This window comes from Rhinopithecus bieti, unplaced genomic scaffold (genome assembly GCF_001698545.2).
Source record: "Rhinopithecus bieti isolate Rb0 unplaced genomic scaffold, ASM169854v2 scaffold_25940, whole genome shotgun sequence".
Taxonomy (NCBI): domain Eukaryota; kingdom Metazoa; phylum Chordata; class Mammalia; order Primates; family Cercopithecidae; genus Rhinopithecus; species Rhinopithecus bieti.
The window spans coordinates 493,423-513,657 of NW_016811810.1; the positions used below are offsets into that span (position 1 = coordinate 493,423).

At 47.0% G+C, this 20,235-nt stretch overlaps 1 protein-coding gene across 7 annotated transcripts in view; it reads right to left on the reverse strand.

Annotated features, from left to right (window-relative positions):
- TRAPPC9 (trafficking protein particle complex subunit 9) overlaps positions 1-20,235 on the reverse strand; it is a 745,023-nt gene that overhangs the window by 348,920 nt on the left and 375,868 nt on the right. For 3 of the 7 annotated variants that reach the window (XM_017895132.1, XM_017895131.1, XM_017895130.1), the window contains one exon: positions 1,179-1,249. The exons of the other annotated variants lie outside the window; for them this stretch is intronic. In XM_017895132.1, the coding sequence (XP_017750621.1) occupies positions 1,179-1,249 (71 nt within the window). The remainder of the gene's footprint in view (positions 1-1,178; positions 1,250-20,235) is intronic. 7 annotated transcript variants of the gene reach the window in all.

Here is a 20,235-nt window from a genome sequence, read left to right on the forward strand (position 1 = left end):
AGGAGGAGGAGGAGGAGGAGGAGGAGGAGGAGGAAGGAGAAGAAGGAGAAGAAGGAGGAGAAGGAGGAGAAGAAGGAGAAGGAGAAGAGGAGGAGGAGCAGGAGCAGGAGGAGGAGGAGGAGGAGGAGGAGAGGCAATCCACAAATATACACTAGGAGAACGTATCATATGTCTCCAATCTCTCTATATATTCAATGCATATATATATATATATATCTTCACTATATGTGTGTATACATAACATAGTGTCACTATATGTACATAAATATATATGCATATGTATACATATCTTCACTAGATACATCTTCACTGTATATCTGACAAATTATTTAGATCCAGAATATTCAAGAACTCCTACGAGTCTATAAAAATACAAACTACCCATAAAATGCACAAAAGGCTTAAACAGACACTTCAGAAAGGAAAATATATGAATGGCCAATAATCACATGAAGAAGTGTTCAATGTCCTTAGAATGAGGGAACCATAAATTAAAATCAATGAAAAGATAATCACCAGAAGGACTACAATTTAGAATGTGATCGCACTGTGCTACAGTGAAGACGCGGAGCACCGGAGCTCTTACCTGCCGGGGGAATGTAAAATGGAGCAACGATTTTATCAAACTGTTCTGATAGTTTCTTATAGTTAAACCCACACTTAGTGTATGACCTAACAATTCTACTCCTTAATAACTACTAGCATTTCCAATCTACCAATATTTCCAAGAAAGAAAATCATGTCAACAAAATTACTTGAAAATGTTCATAACAGCTTTATTCATAATAGCCAAAAACTGAAAACAACTTAAATGTCTATCAATAGGAGAATAAACAAATTACAGTATGTCCGTGCAATGGATTCTAACTGAGCAATAAAAAGAAATGAACTACTGATACAACAACTGGGTTGATCTCACGAACATTACACTGAGCAACGAAGCAGGACGGAAGAGCTGCTGAGATGACTATTATGTGACACTCTAAACTAGGCAAAGGCGAAAACATCAGAACCGAGGACACCTCTAGTTAGCGTTTGAGGATTAACCTTGATGGGATACAAGAGAACTTTCTGGGGAGATAGAAATGTTCTAAGACGGAGAAGGTTTAATAGAATGTCTCCATCCATCCAAACTGTATAGAGTTAAGATGTGTGTGTTTAAATGTGTGTAGCTTTACCTTGAAATGAAGTAACTGAAGCTCATTATCATCATGATTCTCCACACCGTCACTCAGTACGGGACGATGACCTGGGCAGAGATGAGAAAGATGGGAATGGCTCAACGCTGATGATTACTGAAGCTGTTAAATGGATGTGTGGGTGGTTCCTCACATTCTTCTGTTTACTTTCTATATGTTAAAAATTTTCCATAGAAATGAGTTAAATTTAATCACCTATTGCATCCCTGATACACATCTGCCTTGCACGTTCACACTTGTGACCTCATTAAATCCTCCCAACAATCCTGTGAGGCAAGTCCATTGTCTAGGAGAAGAAAATGAGATGTGGAGAGCCAGCCAAGGACCCCCATGTTGCCTGTCATCCCTCCCACTACTGACCAATACAGGTCTTTACCGTCACAGACAGGAAGTGCTCCCAATCACGGACAAAGTCCCGAAGGCATTGCGGGGCAGACAGCAACGGAATGAGTAGTGCAGGGCAGGTAAGCAGAACTCACTGAGGTCCAGAGGGCAGGAGGCAGGCAGGGCTGCTTTCCTGACAAGACTTTTCCTCCTCCTCCAGTCCTCCAGCCCAGGGACACCGGAGTGGGCGGGCCCTACTCTTCACCCCTCAGGACACAGCATCCCCCAAACTACCCAGCCATCAGAATTTCAGTGGTCACAGCCACGCTTCACTGTCTCCTAAGGAAGAAATGCTCAGAAAAGCCACTACTTTGGGCTTCAGGGCAAGTGCATCCCCTCCCAGCTTTTCCCCGTCCCTCTTCCTCATCTCCAAAAGGGAGGCCACTTCATCAACATCTGCCTCCTGCCCACCACAGTACCTCCGTAGGGGAAGGAAGGAGATGCACAGAAGATGGCAGGGTGGGAAGGATACATGGGGTTCTTGGCTGAAGTCACTGCACTTAACAAACACTGGGCTCTCACTGTCAGCTGGACTTTGTTCTGGGCACTTGAAAAACTCAGAGGAAGGCAGTGTCCGCCCTGAGGGGGCCAATTCCTTAGGAGAAGACAAGCAAGATCAAGCTGTGCAAGACCTCAGCTCGGTGGAGTCCCACTCTGGTTGTGGGCAATGCAGGCCTCGTAAAAGAAGGGCTGCTTGGTGAAGAGCTCTGGAGGTCCTTCAGGAAGAGAGAATGCCGGGCAGGGACAGGAAGGGGTCAGAGGGCAGGGACTACGGGACCACAGCAAGTAGCTGGGCTTCTGGTGCTGTTGCTCGCCAGTGGTATGACCTGAATTCAGATGCTGATCCCTGTAAGCATCTCAGGAAAACTGCTACCCAATTTTTTAGATGAGGGGACTGGAGCCCAGAAGAGAGACATCACTTGCCCAAGGTCGGCCTTCATGTTAGAAGAGATCTGAAGCCTAGACCTCCTGCCTCTGACCCACTCTCCCCTGTAACAAAAGGAGGCAGTGTGTGCCCATCAAGAAGGTGACCATCAGAGCACTGCAGACAGGGCTCAGCCCCAGAGCAGGTGACTCCAGAAAAACACCTCCCTTCTTTGCCTCCTAGGCCCCGCGTCTTATAAAATGGAGTTACCGACACCTACCACACTGGACTGTTTTGGAGGTTAAATGCTATAATGTACATAAAACTATTCACAGAGAAACTATGTTTTTATTGTTACTCTAATTATAAATATTATTTTAATAACTCTTGACTGGTTGGGGCCAACTTAGCAGCAGCTCTGTGTGGTCATCACGGAGTAAAGACAGAGAAGATCAGCCCACAGGCAGCAGTCAGCACGAATGGTCAGATCTCAACTCTGTCAATATGGACAAAGTCCCCACATCCCTCTCCTCCTCCAGCCTGCTTACTGCCACCATGTTAGATGCAAAGGCACTTATTCCTCCTCCATTAGGAGGGCTGCAGCCCCATTGAACTGCCTTCGCCGCTGCCATATTAAGTAGTTAGCCAGTGTCATCACTGCCACCACCATTATCAGCTCCAACATTTATTAAGCATGTACATTATATGCACATCAGTGAAGTGAGCACAGCACAGCATCACCCTCCTCCTTTCCTACAACCATTTTTCCATAGGAGAAAAGAAGAGGCTGCCAAGTGTTCGGACGCCCCTCTCTGCTGTAGAGCCAATGTCTGTGATATTTCTAGGGCTGCACACATTTTCACCTTGAGCTGCAACAGCCGTAAGGAAAATGTCCTTCTGAAGCTGGACATGGAGCATTCTGACTCACTTCTGCTTAGCTGCCTTTTGCAGTTACTGATTTGAAGCAACTAAACATTGGAGTGAAATCTCTTATGATAGCCCACTTCTAATGCAACAATAATGAGAAGAGCAGTGCTAATAATAACAGCTAACAGGAAGCTCTTGCTTTCCTGCAGGCTTTGCACATGATTCTTGTAAGCCTCAGGCCAGTCCTGAGAGGAGGTGCTATCATGACCCCCATTTTACAGATGAGGAGATGGAGAGGCGCAAGCTGTCCAACCACTCTTAAGCACTGTATACATCCATAGCATCGCTGTGATGAGTCTACACAAGGAAGAGAGTTTCTGATTTGCACGTGTGGAACACAGCACGGCCTATAAATGTCCACTTGATGACATCACTGCCAAAATGGCACCCCCAAGAGCCTCGAGAAGAGCTGCCCTCCCCCAGCTGCTGTGCGTGTGGCCCTTGCTCATCAGCGGGCCTTCGGTGACACTCTCCAGTGACCACCGTACGAGCCGCATCCTTGCTTTACAAAGTAAAAAGTCCACAGACACTGTTCTTTCTGAAAAAGCCAGGATCTAGCCAGGATCAAACATCGAAGAAAGTGAGGTCAAAGGAAGAGTACAGAGGAGAGCTCCAGGCCTCCTAGGCCAAGGTGTGCGTCCACCTGCATTCCACGCTGTGTCCCTCGGGCCGTGGGGCCCCTGTGAAACTCAGAGATGACAACACCCAGTTCCTAGGCCACTCATTGTGTGGTCTGAATATGATCATGAAGATCAGCCATGGCACCCCAAGGCTGGCCTTGGCATCAGTGCCTAGTGTCACACAGCCCCCACTAAGACCACATCCAAGCTGCTATGAGTTCATCCATGAAAACAACTATCATGCACTAGTTAAAATTTGTAGTTGCCATAGATGTAATTATATCTGACATAAACATAAAATGTAAATAACATTTATACAATATATAGAAAATATAACCACAAAATCAGCAGGGTACAATAGTTCACATCTGTAATCCCAGCACTTTGGGAAGCTGAGGCAGGAGGATGGCTTAAGCACAGGAGTTTAAGACCAGCCTGGGCAACATAGCATGACTCTGTCTCTGCAAAAAATTTAAACATTAGCTGGGCATGGTAGCACATGCCTGTAGTCCCAGCCACTCGGGAGGCTGAGGCAGGAGGATCGCTTGAACTCAGGAGGTAAAGGCTACAGTGAGCCTAGATTGTGCCACTGCACTCCAGCCTGAGTGACAGAGCCAGATCCTATCTCAAAAGAAAAAAAAAAAGGAAGAAAATATAACCACAAAATACAAATGTTATATGATACATACTTCTTTGTGTATTGAACAAATATCTTCTCATTAGACTGAAAGCTTCATGAGGACAGGAATCATGGCTCACTTGTTCCACACAAGATACTCAATAAATAATGGTCGAGTAAATGAATAAATGGGTGAATGAACATAATCGTTGCTCTTAGGGAACATGCAGCTTAGTGGAAAAGAATAAAAAATAAACAGATAATCTAATGACTTTCCAACTTTCTTTTCTGTCATCTCACAGAGTTAGGTACCAAGGCAGGTGTGACCAGATGTCTACTCTCAAAGAGCTGACCCCAGAGATCCCAGCCTGAGCCCCAGGGCCAAGGCAGCCCAGAGGAGGTGCCTTCCAATATCTGTTGCTTGCACACATTTGAGCAGGGCAGGTGCTGGTCGGGAGGACTCCAAGGCCAAGAGGCAGGTCGATGTGACGTGATGGACAAGGCAAGGACACAGAACAGGGAGAGGACCTTCCCACTGCGGACACAAGGAGATGCTTCCTGAACATGGCAGCAGCTGGGCCAGGCCCCAGGGATGGGACCGGAAATGCTGAGATGGGGAGAAGGCAATGCAAGCAGAAGAATGATCGCGTAGAAAACAGAGAGGCAGGAAAGCTGAAGAACCAAAGGGCCAGAACAAGAGAAACCTGGGAGAGAAGATGGAAAAGGCTGCAGTGGCCCCAGACAGAAAAGTCCAGCATGGACAATCGTGGTGTTTCTTAGGGAAAAAACATGACTTTCCTCAGAAAATCAAGAACTTCACCCTGCATTTGTCATGGAGATAAAATAATTAAGATACAAAGTGTGAAAAACCAGTAACACTAGTAGAAACACTGCAAGGCAAACTGTCTTCAAAGCATGCGGTTCATCTCTATTTAACTGGAAATTACCCTGAAAGAAAGAAAAACTGTCCCGGAATCAGCTTCCAGACAAGAAAGAACCTGTTCCAAACCATCTCTTTGTGCTTTTCTCTGCGTTCGAATGTCCCCACACTGTCACTTGCAAGAATACAAATTTGTATAGAATTTTGGAAGAAGTTTTTAGAGAACATTTCATTTTAACAAAAGGCAAGAAGAAAACTGCGAACGTGCTAATGGTTTTATAGCAGTGCCATGGGGAGACACTGCCATCATGCTCAGAGAAGGACAGGTACGCCGGAGTGGCTGGACTCAAGTTCAAGCCCAGGCTTTTCAGCACTCTTTGACCCCACCAAAATCTTGGCCTCAGGCAGGGAGGGTGGAGTGGCAACTGCACTGGATGGAGGCTTAGTGAGGTACAGGGTTGAACACAGGCGAGGGCTTCCAGAAATGGGACAGAAGGCCAAAGGTTGGATGGGCAGGGATAAATGGATGGAAAAGAGCTTCCTAGGTGGGGAAAGGAAATTATTCCAGGAACTGAAGGCAGTACGGGCAAAAACCTGAATTGCAAGGACAAGGAATGGTCTGGTGGAGGAACTGCACCCACTTTAAGAGGCAGCAGCTCAGGGTTGAGAATGTGTCATCTTCTGAGGAGCCCATGCAGGAACTGAGAAGATGTCACATGCAGGTACACAGGAGCCACAGCCCCAAACTCAGAGGTCTGTGCTCTAACACCAGGTCAGTCACCTCCCCTCCCTGCTCCCAGTCACCACCAGTCAACAGGGGGCCTGCCCGGCAATGGCTCAAGGCTTTTCAGCTCCGACATTCCTAAAGCTGGATGGATCCTATCATCTCTCCAGCAACTGCACAGCTTTCCAGCCTTGGATGGTGATATGGTTTGGCTGTGTCCCCACCCAAATCTCATCTTGAATTGCAGCTCCCATAATTCCCATGGGAATGATGTCATAGGAGGGACCCAGTGGGAGGTAACTGAATCGCGGGGGCAGGTAGTTCCCATGCTGTTTTCGTGATGGTGAATAAGTCTCATGAGATCTGATGGTTTTATAAAGGACTGTTCCCCCACACACATTCTCTTGCCTGCTGCCATGTAAGACGTGACTTTGCTCCTCATTTCATTCACCTTCCACCATGATAATGAAGTCTCCCCAGCAATGTGGAACTGTGAGTCCATTAAACCTCTTTCCGTTATAAATTATCCAGTCTCGGGTATGTCTTCATTCGCAGAGTGAGAACAGACTGATAAAGATGGCCAGAAGCAACAAAGAATCTGAGACGAGTTCAGACCTTGAATGGGTCACACTTAGTTCACTCTTGGTTCTGCTCCTTTACCAGGTGTCTGAATTTGGCAAGTTTCTTAACTTGATGAGGCCCCCAGAGAAGTAAGATAATACCCCCTGCAAAGTGCCCCCAGGACCAGAGAGGTCACAAGCAGAGACTCCAGCAGAAAAGAGGCATCTGAGGAAGGGCAGTGAAGTTTGTTGATATTTATTACAAGTGCTCTCCCTACACTCAAGGATCTGGACTGTTGTTCTCCCCACTTTATAACAACAGTGGCACACTGGCAACAGAAACATCTAATTGTGCATAATAATAAAAAGGCAGGCCAGGCACGGTGGCTCATGCCTGCAATCCCAGCACTTTGGGAGGCCAAGGCAGGTGGATTGCTTGAGGTCAGGAGTTTGAGACCAGCCTGCCCAACATGGTGAAACTCAATCTCTACTAAAAACACAAAAATTGGCCAAGCATGGTGGTGGGTGCCTGTAATCCCAGCCACTCGGGAGGCTGAGGCAGGAGAATTGCTTGAACCTGGGAGGTGGAGGTTGCAGTGAGCCAAGACTGCACTCCAGCCTGGGCGAGAGAGCAAGATTCTGTCTCAAACTAATAATAATAATAATAATAATAATAATAATAATAATAATAACAGTAGTAATAATAATAATAATGAAGGAGGAGGAGGAGGGGGGAGGAGAAAAGAGGGAGAAGGAGGAGGAGAAGGAGGAGGAGAAGGAGGAGGAGAAGGAGGAGGAGAAGGAGGAGAAGAAGGTGGAGGCATCACTTTCCTCAGTCAGATGTTATTTCAGCTCAAAGTTTGCTTTAAGAAATGACACCCTGGAATTAGTGCTGTTTCATCAAAAGGCCAAGATTCCCAAGAAGAGATGTTGAATGATCCAGGGGAATCAAGTACATACAAGGTCAGAGAAGGCGGATATATAGTCAATGATGAACATTCCATACCATGCGTGGGTCCTTAATAGTTCTCCCTGTAACTTAACGCTCAGCACTGTGGAAATTGAGAACCACATGAGTAAACTTTCCTTCCGCTTGCAACGCACAACAGCTAACAGTACAAAACACCATACCACACTCATTCTTGTCTTAGTCCATTTGGTGTTGCTATAACAGAATACCCGAGGGTGGGTAATGTGTAAAGAAAAGAGGTTTATTGGCCGGGCGCGGTGCCTCACACCTGTAATCCCAGCACTATAGGAGGCTGAGGTGGGTGGATCATGAGGTCAGGAGATCAAGACCATCCTGGTTAACACAGTGAAACACCGTCTCTACTAAAAATACGAAAAAAAATTAGCCGGAGATGGTGGCGGGCGCCTGTAATCCCAGCTACTCAGGAGGCTGAGGCAGGAGAATGGTGTGAACGCAGGAGGCGGAGCTTGCAGTGAGCCGAGATCGTGCCACTGCACTCCAGCCTGGGCGACTAAGTGAGACTCCATCTTAAAAAAAAAGAAAGAAAAGAAAAGAGGTTTATTTTGCTGTGATTCTGGCAGGTGGAAAGTCCACAAGCATGGCACTGGCATCTGTTCGGCTTCTGGTGAGGTCCTTGGGCTGCGTCAAGATGTAGCAGACACGAAGAAATGCCCGAGGGCACATGTAAAGAGACGGGCATTAGGAGTGGTCTTGCTTTATAACAACCCGCTCTCATGGTGACTGATCCAGCCCCAGGACGGCGAGAACTCTCTCAGGAGACAGTACCAATCTATTCCGGAGGGTTCAGCCCCCATGACCCAATCACCTCCCACTAGGCCCCACCTCCCAACACTGCCATGCTGGCAATTAAACTTTAAGCAAGAGTTTTGGTGGAAATAAACCACATCCAAACCGTAGCACCTGTCACACTCACATACCCTAAAAACATGAATTCCAGTGCTATGGGCAGAGCCTTGATCATGTGTGTAATGACCCTGCAAATGAACTCAAGTGTCAAAGAAATAGGCACAGAACCAGAAAGCTTCTGTTGAATGTTCAGAGCAGAGAGTACTTCATGTCCACTCTCTCCCTAGGTCCTCACGGAAGGACTGTGGGGAAGGCGTTGCTATAGCCCATGGTGTTCATAGTACAAAGCCAGACTCCTCCTGTGCCACCAGCCAGGAAAGTCCCTTCCACCAGGGAGGAACCCACCCTGGCTCTGGAGGTGTAACCAAAGTTTTATCAGAGAGGCAAGGCCAAGATTAACCATCCTATGCCATCTATCCCCAGTGTCTCTGCAGCTGAGAACCCTCCTTCTTCAGCAGCACACTCCACCTGGACCTCTGCTCCTCACAGTCCACTCCCACATCTCAGGCTGCTCAGCACCCATCAGCCTGGAATTCCAGCTCTGGCGCCTCTCCACAGAAGATGGCTCCAAGGCCTTCTCTTTATTCTCAGCATTTTGCTCCATACAGTCAAGGTGAAGAATAAAATCAATGCAATTTTTTTTTTTTTTTTTTTTTTTTTGATACAGAGTCTCACTCTGTTGCCCAGGCTGGAGTGCAGTGGCACAGTCTCAGCTCACTACAACCTCCACCTCCCAGGTTCAAGCAATTTTCGTACCTCCCAAGTAGCTGGAATTACAGGTACCCGCCACCACACCTGGCTAATTTTTGTATTTTTAGTAGAAATGGAGTTTCACCATGTTGACCAGGGTGGTCTCGAACTCCTGACCTCAGGTGATCCGCCCTCCTCGGCCTCCCGAAGTGCTGGGATTACAGGCGTGAGCCACTGCGCCCAGCCAATCAGTGCACTTAGAAATGCACATTTGATTCCTCTGTAAGACATTTCGCATAAAAACACTTACAAATGAGGGGAAACTATGTCAAGTCACACGTTCTTTTGTGGCGGGGACCGGAAAAAGATGGTCACCCAAGTGTTTCAATCCGCTATTCTCTCAAGACAAGGCTCCCTTCCCCCCACCAGTCCATGTGCCTCTCAATCCATATCTCTGTCCTCAGCATTGCGCCCAAGGCCCAGCCTACAGGAGGAACTCAGTGAATATGACTTAACTAGCACTCACTGCAGTTTGTAGATATTGGTACCATCTCTGCCTCTCCCAGGGGACCACGCACACCCGTGCTCACCTCCAACTCCTCAGGCCCAGCCTTCTCTAGCACACAGCTTGTCTTCAAAGCAAGCCTGGGAACCAAATCAAATTGAAGCGTGCTTAACAAGGAAAGGATGTTGTCAGTGAAAGCAGCAGCTTTAAAATGTTTTGACCCATTTCTTCCTTATCTGAAATGTGAGTTTCTCTCCAGCCCATATGAAAGCCACATGTTTCTGTTATCAGACCCAACAGCCACATGTTCCTGTTATCAGACCCAACAGCCACATAAAAGCCACATGTTTTCCTGACCTGGGCCCATCAGTGATTTTTTTTTCTTAAGAATTTAAAGGAAGGAAGAACCTGAAACACAACATTAGACAGCAATGTGTTTTCTAAGGATGAAAAATGTGCTGAATAAAGTGGGGAATCATTTTTTTTCCTTGACACAAATATAACTCCATCCCAGCTTGCCCCAGTGAAAAATAATGCCCAGAAGCATTAGCAGAAAGGGCATCTGCATTTCCCAAATAATAAAGACAGGTGAGAGGCGAAAGTGCCACCATGTCTTGATATGTTAATGCATTTTAACAACCTAATTAACATTAGGTGGTGACAGATACACAAAAGCAAAGGGGTTAAGGAGTAAAGGAATAAAGGAATATAAATGACTGCACTTGAAAATACTGCTTTGAATAGCCTAGCCTTTGACAAACTGTTATTAACTTCATATTTTTCCAGCCTGATGTTCACATTTTTTCTGCTAGAAATACAGCTTTTGCAGAAGATTGTTAAACACATTCTTTTCTCCTTTTGTTAAACAAAATACATCTAAATGGTCTGATTTAGTTCAAGATTGTGTGGCTGGAGGTCACAATTCTATGAATTTCAGACAAGGAGCATCCTCAAACTCAGCTGGTCACACTGATTTGGGACTGATTTTCTGGGAAGCAATTTGACAGCAGGTAACAAAGGACTTAAAAATGTTCTCATTGGCCAGGCACAGTGGCTCACGCCTGTAATCCCAGCACTTTGGGTGGCCGAGGTTGGCGGATCACAAGGTCAAGAGATCAAAACCATCCTGGCCAACATGGTAAAACCCCATCTCTACCAAAAATAAAAAAATTAGCTGGGCATGGTGGCCTGTGCCTGTAGTCCCAGCTACTCAGGAGGCTGAGGCAGGAGGATTGCTTGAACCCAGAAGGCAGAGGTTACAGTGAGCTGAGATCACGCCACTGCACTCCAGCCTGGCAACAGAGTGAGACTCCATCTCAAAAAAAAAAAAAAAAAAAAAGTGTTCGCATCTTTGGACTCAAAGTAATTCTACTTCGGGGAATCTATCCTAATAATATGACCAGGAAAATCTTTCCACAGAGATGAACAGTGTTTATCACAACAGTGTTTAATAAAATTACGAATAAATGGGGCAGTATCTCAATGTCTAACATTTGGGAAAATATTTAGAATATTCTGATAACATCATAGACAGTCTTTAAAATTACACTGACAAACATTGATTGGAATGGGAAAATGCTTCTGTTTTAGTGCTGGGTGAAGAAGGCAGAGCACAGAAACACACGCGCAACTCGGTACCCAGGGAAGAGTGAGAACCACAGAGAGAAAGGAGAGGACAGAAATCTCAGCTCCACCGTTCACAAGCTGCGAAGTCTTGGCCAAACCACCTAACCTTGCTGTCCTTCCATTTCTGTTTGTATAAACTGGAGAAAAGAATATCCACATCAGGATTTGATGGGGTTTCTTCTTTCTTTCTTTGTCTTTCTTTCTTTCTTTTTTCTTTCTTTTCCTTCCTTCCTTCCTTTCTTCCTTCCTTTCTTTTTTTTTTTTTTGAGATGGAGTCTTGCTCTGTCACCCAGGCTGGAGTGCAGTGGTGCGATCTTGGCTCACTGCAACCTCTGCTTCCCGGGTTCAAGTGATTCTTCTACCTCAGCCTCCCAAGTAGCTGGGACTACAGGCGCGTGCCACCACGTCCAGCTAATTTTTGTATTTTTAGTAGAGATGGGGTTTCACCATGTTGAGCAGGCTGCTTTTGAACTCCTGACCTCGTGATCTGCCCGTCTCAGTCTCCCAAAGTGCTGGGATTACAGGCATGAGCACTACATCTGGCCCAGGCTTGGGTTGTTTGTTTGTTTAAGAGTCAGGGTCTTGCTGTATTGCTCAGACTAGAGTGTAGTGGCTGTTCACAGGCACTATCATCCAAGTGACTGTTTTAATAAAAAGCTTAGAAAAGTATGCATCATGGAGTAGGCACTCAGAAAATGGTAGCTATTATTATTATAATTGTGCATAGAAAAGGGAATAAAAACATACCATGATTGAGGCTGGGCAGTAGAACCATGGTTAATTTTTTTCCTCCAACATTCTTACAATTTTAGCATCTTCTATAGTAAACATGTTATACTGCTATAATGAAAATCAATCTCTATAAATCTAAAACTGTCCACTTAAAAATCCTAAATAGATAGGGTAATAAAAATATTATTAGTCTCCTCACTTTCACTTCCTTTCTGCCTCAGATGGGAACCCAGCTGTTTTAATCCATATATAACGGCCATATCCGTGGCAAACCGGCTGAGTGTGTCCCTTTTCTGGTTAAAAGCCTTCAACAGTAGCCTACAGGATGATATCCAGGCTCACCACATGACACTCTAGGGTCTTCATGATCTGACCCCAGCCTACCTTTCTAAAAGGCCAGCATGGAAATCAGAATGTATCACTTCCCCAGTGCTAATGTTGCCTTCTGAGTTCTTCTGCCCGAGAGCCACCAAGGACAGGGCTGCTCTCTGACTGACAGGCAGACCCAGGACTGTCCAAGGCTCCCAGTGATAAGCAGCATCCCGAAAGATCTGGCGTGGTCCTCGGCCCCTCAGCCAGGTGATGCATCTGTCAGAAAGCCCTGGCTCTGGGGCCTGAAACTTCAAAGGGTAAGATAAGCTTTTTCCTCCCTTAGAGACGTTTACTAAGCATGAGTAACTGCCAGCCACAGGGCTAAGCTCTTGTCTGGTATCTTCTATCCTTGGAGTAAGTGTATCAATAGGCTCATGTTACAGACAGGAAACTGGTATCTAGTGAGGTATGGTAACTTGCCCAAGAGGATAGGCCTGGGATGAGAGTTAGGCTGGACTCTGACGCCTGTGCTCGCAACGCTTGACTCTGAAAGCTTTATATCTGTGTGATCTATAGCCAAACCAGGTACAGATTCATGGATAGTGGAGATGGGGGTGTGGGGAGAGCACACTCCGTAGAGCTCCATGTTTCTAGGCAAACACCTTTTGCAAACCTTATGCCCCAAGACTCTTTGAAAAAGAGAGTTCCCCAACGCTCCACAGTCTCTGCTGGTGCAGTTACAGGCATGATGGGGACTACGTGATGAAGGCTCTCCGAGCCCACATGCCCACTTCCAGCAGGACTACACCACTGGTGCTTATTTTACACTTTGGGTTTCCTCTGCTTAAGTATGTTTGCAGAAAGAAGCTTACTGTTTTAAAAAAAAAAAAAAAAAAAAAAAAAAAAAGGCTTGGAAACCACTGGTCTAGACTGAAAACAGAAATTTCAACCTCTTGTATCTTTACCATCCTGATAAAATCTCTCTCTTTAAATACATACCATCCTTTCTTTTCCATGCAGAAGCTCTTTCTGTTGTCAAATGAGAACCACCAAAAACTCTCTCGAATGGAAACAACAGGCAAGCCCTGACAGGCAGACTGGCCTAAGCTCTGGGGACTGGGTTCACTGAAGCTGACGGCTGGAGGGAGCCCAGGACTTTCAATCCCACCAGGTGACCGATTCTGCTGTTTCAGAGTGAGCATCCCTCTTCTGCCCTGCCTACTCACTCAGAGAAGAAAGGGGCAAGTCGGGGACTGCAGGAGCCTGCTGAGGTCCACGCCACCCTGCCCCTACAAAAGCAGATGACAGCCTCTGCTGCGGGGAATCATGTCCCAATCTGGCGCCTTCCACATGGGGAGCTACAGCCTATCCCTGTCAACGCATTCCCTCTCATTTCTCTGATTCATTGTTAAAAATAAACATTTCTTCTTCAAAGTGCTGGCAGAACTCTCCCCTAAGCCTATTGCTTCCCCCACCCACCCCACAACCCCTTAGGAATCGCTGTGGTTTTTTCTAAGGGTAGGCTGGCAGAAGGAAGGAAAAATGAAGCCGTTCAGACTTGCACACACAACTCTAAGACTTCACCATTTTCTAACTATGACTTTCTCCACCTGAAGCAGAAGGCAACCTAGCAGGTTGCCAGATCCTTCCCATCCTCCTGGAGACTAAACCAGAAACACAGCCTAACCAGGGCTTGGATCGTGTGCTTGAGAGTGGGTATGGTATGGGTGAAAAACATAGGTTTTGAAATGTGCTATCACAAAGAAAGTACAAGAGGATCCCAAAGTATGGAGGATGAAGAAGGAGGGGAGAGAGGAGATGGTGGGAGAGAAAGGAGGACAGGGGAAGACGCTGAGAAGAGCAGGGAGAGGCAAGAAGAGACAGAAGAAGGGGGGTAGAAATGGAAGGGCAGCAGGTGAGGCAGTCAGCTGAAATGACACATCTCTCCACCAACCATTTCACACTGCAGCCCCACACAGCCCCTTTCCTCCGTGACGACGGCAGCAGCCTCCCCCCATGGCTCTCAGGGGCCACAGCTCCACCTATGCCCTGGTGCCCAGTTCCTGCTGCCTCTGGGGGACTGGTCTCGGGCACCCCATCCTGACCTGCTCCACCCGTCTCTTCCACTGTTCGATCCTTGTCAGTGCACACAATCACACACTGCCAACACCACCTTCAAAACATCCCCCTCTCGGCCGGGCACGGTGGCTCATGCCTGTAATCCCAGCACTTTGGGAGGCCGAGGCTTGGGATCCTGGGTGGATCGCAAGGTCAGGAGTTCAAGACCAGCCTGACCAAGATGGTGAAACCCCCATCTCTACTTTTCTAAAAATACAAAAATTAGCCAGGCGCGGTAGCAAGCGCCTGTAATCCCAGCCACTCGGGAGGCTGAGGAAGGAGAATTGCTTGAAACCAGGTGGCAGAGGTTGCAGTGAGCCAAGATCACGCCACTGTACTCCAATCTGGGCAACAGAGTGAGACTCTGTCTCAAAAAAAGAAAAAAAAAATCCCTCTCTTCATCCCACACCTCCCTCCAACCACCATCCTGTTTCCCCATTCTCTACAGCAGAGCTCCTGCAAGCACTGCCTGCTCAGGCTGGCTCTTCTCACCACCGTCAGCCTGCCATCCTCCTACTCCTCTGAAATGACTCTTTCCAATCTCAAAGCCAGTGGTCAACGTCCTGGCCTTGTCTTCCTGATGTTCTCAGCAGCTGTCATTTGCTCCTAAGCCACGCCCCATGTTTCCGGCTTTTGAGCTGCCTGCTTTTCTTTCTACTCCCTGGCTCTTCCTCCTCTGTCTCCCGTGCCCTCCCCACCGGCCCCATCACCCTGCAGATGTCGGGGTGCCTCGAAAGCACAGCACTCTATCTCTACAACCCCCTCAGGAATGTCATCCAGGCCCAGGATTTTAAACGCTGCCTCCAAGCTGCTGACTCTCACACTTCTCCCTCTAGCCCAGACCTCTCCCGGGAGCACAGATGGAGCACCAACAGGCTCCTGCGCAGCCCCGCCGGAGTGCTGAACGGTGCTCACACATGACTCGCCTGAAGAATATGGTTGCGCTTTCCCCACGCTCAAATCCCCAACGAGCTGCCTCCATCTCAGCAAATAAAACAACCACCATCCAGTTGCTCAAGCCAAAACCTTACAAGGCATCCTTGCTTATTTTTAAGTGCATTTCAGGTCTGACCACTGTCGCCAACCTCCTCTGCTGCCGCCCTAATCCAAGTCACTGTCATCGCTTGTCTGGACAATGCCACGGGCTCCCCACCTCGTCTCCCCTGCCTGTACTCATCCACGTTTCCCTCTCCACCCTGCAATCCATTCCAACCAGCAGCCACAGTGACCATCCTCACACATGACGAGCAACCGCACTATTCCCTGGCTCTCTCCTGCGGCTTGTCGCCACCAGCCCCAGAAAAACCTACCATCACTGACAAGGGCCCAGAGAGCAGGCTTCAGCTCCCAGCTCCTCCACCACCGCGTGGTACCATCTCTGGACCTCTGCAGCAGCTGTGATTTCGGCTTGGAAGATACGGCTTACCAGAGCCCCTAGCTCTTTAGACGGCTATCTCTTTCTCATGGTTCAGACCTCAGGACAAATGCTACCTCCTCAAGAGATGCTCCTTGGTCACGTTGGCTATACCAGCCTCCCCAGTCCTGCTGGACCATATACTCATATTTCTTCCTGGAACTGTCCCTCTCAGAAGCTATTTTATTTATTTGTTCACACTCATACTTTACCCTCTCCCCATTAGAATATAAGCTCCGTGACGGCAGGACTCTAATTGTCTTGTTCACAATTGTATTTTCAGTGTCCCGAAACCCATTTGACACATAGTAGGTGCTCAGTAAGTATTTGTTAACTAATAGTTATGCAAGAAAGGTGAAAATCTATCGCCTAAGGCATAGCCATCCTCAAAACCACCTCAGTGATAAGATCCCACCAACCTAGAGAAAAACAAGAACAAACTTGGGAATGGAAAAGTTGTAGCATAGAAGCAGCAAGCCTCATCTCCACTTAAATACACAACGAGGACTGGGGCCTTTTGAAATTATGACTTGAGAGCAGAATATAAATGCTATAACCCTTAACAAAGAAGAAATGGCCAGTACTTGAAAGTGGGGTGGGAAATGGTAGAAAGTCTAAGTGCATAAATTCCCTTATTTTCCTAACAAGAAATTCATCACTAATTTGAAAATGTGACATATACCATTTAACAATGTAACTATGCTACTTCCTCAGGTTTTTCACAATCTTTTTTCTTCATCTTAAAGAGACCTTGTAGGAAATCGTATCTCTCATCATGAATAAACGTATCAGAAGTTCAGCAATTCCATAAATTTCACTTCCATTTATGTTTTTCTCTGATACGCTAAAGTAAAATTAAATTAGTAGTTTTATTTGAAAGAGCAAGTAGAGTATAATCCACTTGTAGGGGAAATAACTTCTCCTTACTACCAGTCCTTCTCAGCACACATAAATACAGAGGACGGGTCTGTTTGAAGGTTTCTCTAATGTTAATAACATCGATTTCTGGGCAGTAAGGTTTGGGAAGCCTTCTTCTGTAGACCCTTCTGTTATGCTTGCATTTGTAAAAATGAAAATCATATTTAAGCAAACTGCACTTAAACAACAAACACAGAAATAAAAACAATAGCTCCACCTCATAATTTAGCAAACCAAGCTCCCACTGTGGGCTGTACAAGTTTCTCCTCCAAGCCCCTCAATGCACTGATGGGGCCTTTTCTCTTCTCTCCCACTGGGCAGCCCACTTCAAAGGCCTCTTCCCCGCCATGTGTTCCCCAGAGTCAGCACCTCATCCTCTTCTATCTGAATGAATTTCTCTATCTTTCAGAAGTCAGAGATACACTCATCTAAAGCCCTTGAGGCCAGGTGCTTTTCAGAACTGAGACTTGCTCGGGTTTTGAAAGACCATAGGGTATATACACCATGGACCAGGCAGTACCCTGTAATCAGATGAATTAAGTCTGCAGTCAAATCAATAAATAGTCCTACTGTGTAAAATAAGGGAAGACTTTAAATGGTCCCATACAAATTCATGCCAGGTTTCACCACTAATGGGCTTGGACACCATCTTCGTAAAAAGTAAAGCCTTTCTTTGGGTAGCTTTTTGGATTTTGGAATAGCAGGTGGAGGGCCATGGAGCTGCCTAAGCTGCCTTCCTGCCTGTCTCCCTGAGAGACACTGAGCTCCATAAAGATGAGAACCTCGCCTTCTTTATCACAGATCCCCAGAGCCAAGCAAAGGGTCTGGCACACAGGAGAAGTCCCGCACTCCTTCTGAGTGTTTGCTTAAAAACATAAGGGCAGGCGGCCAGGTGTGGTGGCTCACGCCTGTAATCCCAACACTTAGGGAGGCCGAGGCGGGCAGATCATGAGATCAGGAGATTGAGACCATCCTGGCCAACATGGTAAAACCCCATCTCTACTAAAAATACAAAAAAATTAGCTGGGTATGGTGGCACACGCCTGTAGTCCAAGCTACTCGGGAAGCTGAGGCAGGAAAAGAGCTTGAACCTGGGAGGTGGAGGTTGCAGTGAGCCAAGGTCACGCCACTGTACTCCAGTCTGGCAAAAGAGCAAGACTCTGTCTCAAAAAAAAAAAAAAAGAAAGAAAGAAAATATAAGGGCAGGCAACGTTTATGCAAATTCAAATACAACAGTGACTACGTTGGTCTCCACTGGCTATTATAACATGTAGGTTGACCGGTTTTGAAATCAGTTGAATATGTCGGTATGAATTCAGTTTCTGCCCATAATATGGAAATACTCACACCAATATATACACATGGAAACACATTGTTCACCTGGCACCAGACACTGCCTCCCATCCCATAAGCAGCTCCTACAGAAGCCCTCCGACGGCGTGCCGCACCTGCTCAGACCCAGGGCTGAGAGAACTCAGCTTTTAGGATGCCCCAGGTTCACGGTGAACCCTAAGTGGAGGGCAAGTTTCATTTCTTCACCTGACATTAAACAGCTTATACTTTAAAAAAGTAACCTATTATCTTATCTCCACTGGCATATTATCAGGCACCAGGTGACTCATTTCCAGGTCACCTGGGAGACCAGGGGGTTGGAGCTAATCCAATAATTCCAGATTTCCTGGCCACTCCAGCTGTGCAGAGGTCCAGGCCAGGCCCTTACCACACTTCATGGCTAACCCTGAAGATCGTCATCCCTCACCAAGTGTACCCATCCCTGCTTTCAGAACAAAGTACATGAGCCCATCCCAGGACAAGGAGGGTAAAGAGCCGGGCATCTCATTAATGCCCGGCTCCGATCTTGAGCTCACAGAGCGGCCTTGCCTTGCAGCCTGGCTTCCCACGCAGCTGCTCATGGACAGCGGAGGCCAACAGGCTGATGTGACAGACAGTGGGATATACATGAAACCCCACTTCTAGGCCATATTAATGGGCTGGCTTCTGGGTGCTAAGTCTTAGCTCCAGGAGCCAGACTGGTGTGGCCCTGCTCCCAGAGACTCGAGTGCTCCCAGTGCTACAAAAATTAAAAGGCTGAGGACCAGCCTCAAGGACTGACAGAAGACTGCAGAGAGAGAGACAACAAACCATGATTATATAAGAACAAGTGAAAAAAGCAAAACACTAGGTAAGAGGTCACATCCCTTCTTAATGAAAGCAGAGGCACAGTGAGACGCAATAGCTCATCTGAAGCCCCACTACTTGGAGGTGGCAGCCTGGCCCCATGCACGCCGCTGCAGGCTCTCCCTCTCCTGCCCCCTCACCCTGAATCCCCTGGAATATCTGCCTTCCTGTCAAGGGTCCATCGTACCATAATGGCCTCAGCTGGTTTCATAACGCTAGGGCGTAATACTAGACCTGGCTCACACTAAACGCTGAATAAATGTCGTGCAAGAAAGACTGGCAGGAGGATGGATGGGTGAGGCTGAGTTAACTAGAGGGGTCTCCATTTCATGCTCTGGGAAAGGGCAGCCAGGGCTTTCAGAGTCCCAAGAACTCCTCCCAAGTTTCCAGCTGAGCTTGCTTAAAGGAAGCACCCTTTGAAAATGCGTCTACTTCTTAGGTACCACAATGCTACTACCACTGGCATTTCCTGTAGAAACCAGGAGGTTCTCTTCGGAAGATGATGGAAAACCTCATTATAACGTCGAGGATGGAGCTAATATTTGGAGAAATAATTAACTGCAGTGATCTAGATAACAGCAGAGATGAAAGACAGCAGGAAGTCAGCTGCGGCAGTGGCAAGAGGGGCCTCTGAAGTTGGCTTCAAAGGGTTCTGATCTGCTGTCCCGCCTGCTGCGATGAAGTTACAAAAATAACAGAGAATTAAAAACTGTCCTCAACCCAGGACTGCTCTACCCAGCAGTCTCCTCTCAACTGTTAGTGATTCCCTACTGCCTGGGGACAGAGGCCAACCCCAGCGTGGCTTTCAAGACCTTCCACAGTTGCGCCCATCCCACCTCTGCAGACCCATCTCCCGCTAGCCCCACAGCGACCCTCCGATTCAGCCGCAGAACCCTGACCACCCCTAGCCCAGACCTCTGCTGTCTCCTCAGTCTAGAAACTCCTCCCTCCTCCTGCCGGCCAGCTCCACTTAGCCGATTTCCAAGCATTCCAAAAAAAAAAAAAAAAAACACTTTTTGTACCAAAATATTGATAGAAGCCACCATTAGTCATGTACTCTACTAATAAAAGACATTAATCTATTCCTCAACATTTTTTTACACTTTTTTTTTTTTTTTTTTTTTTTT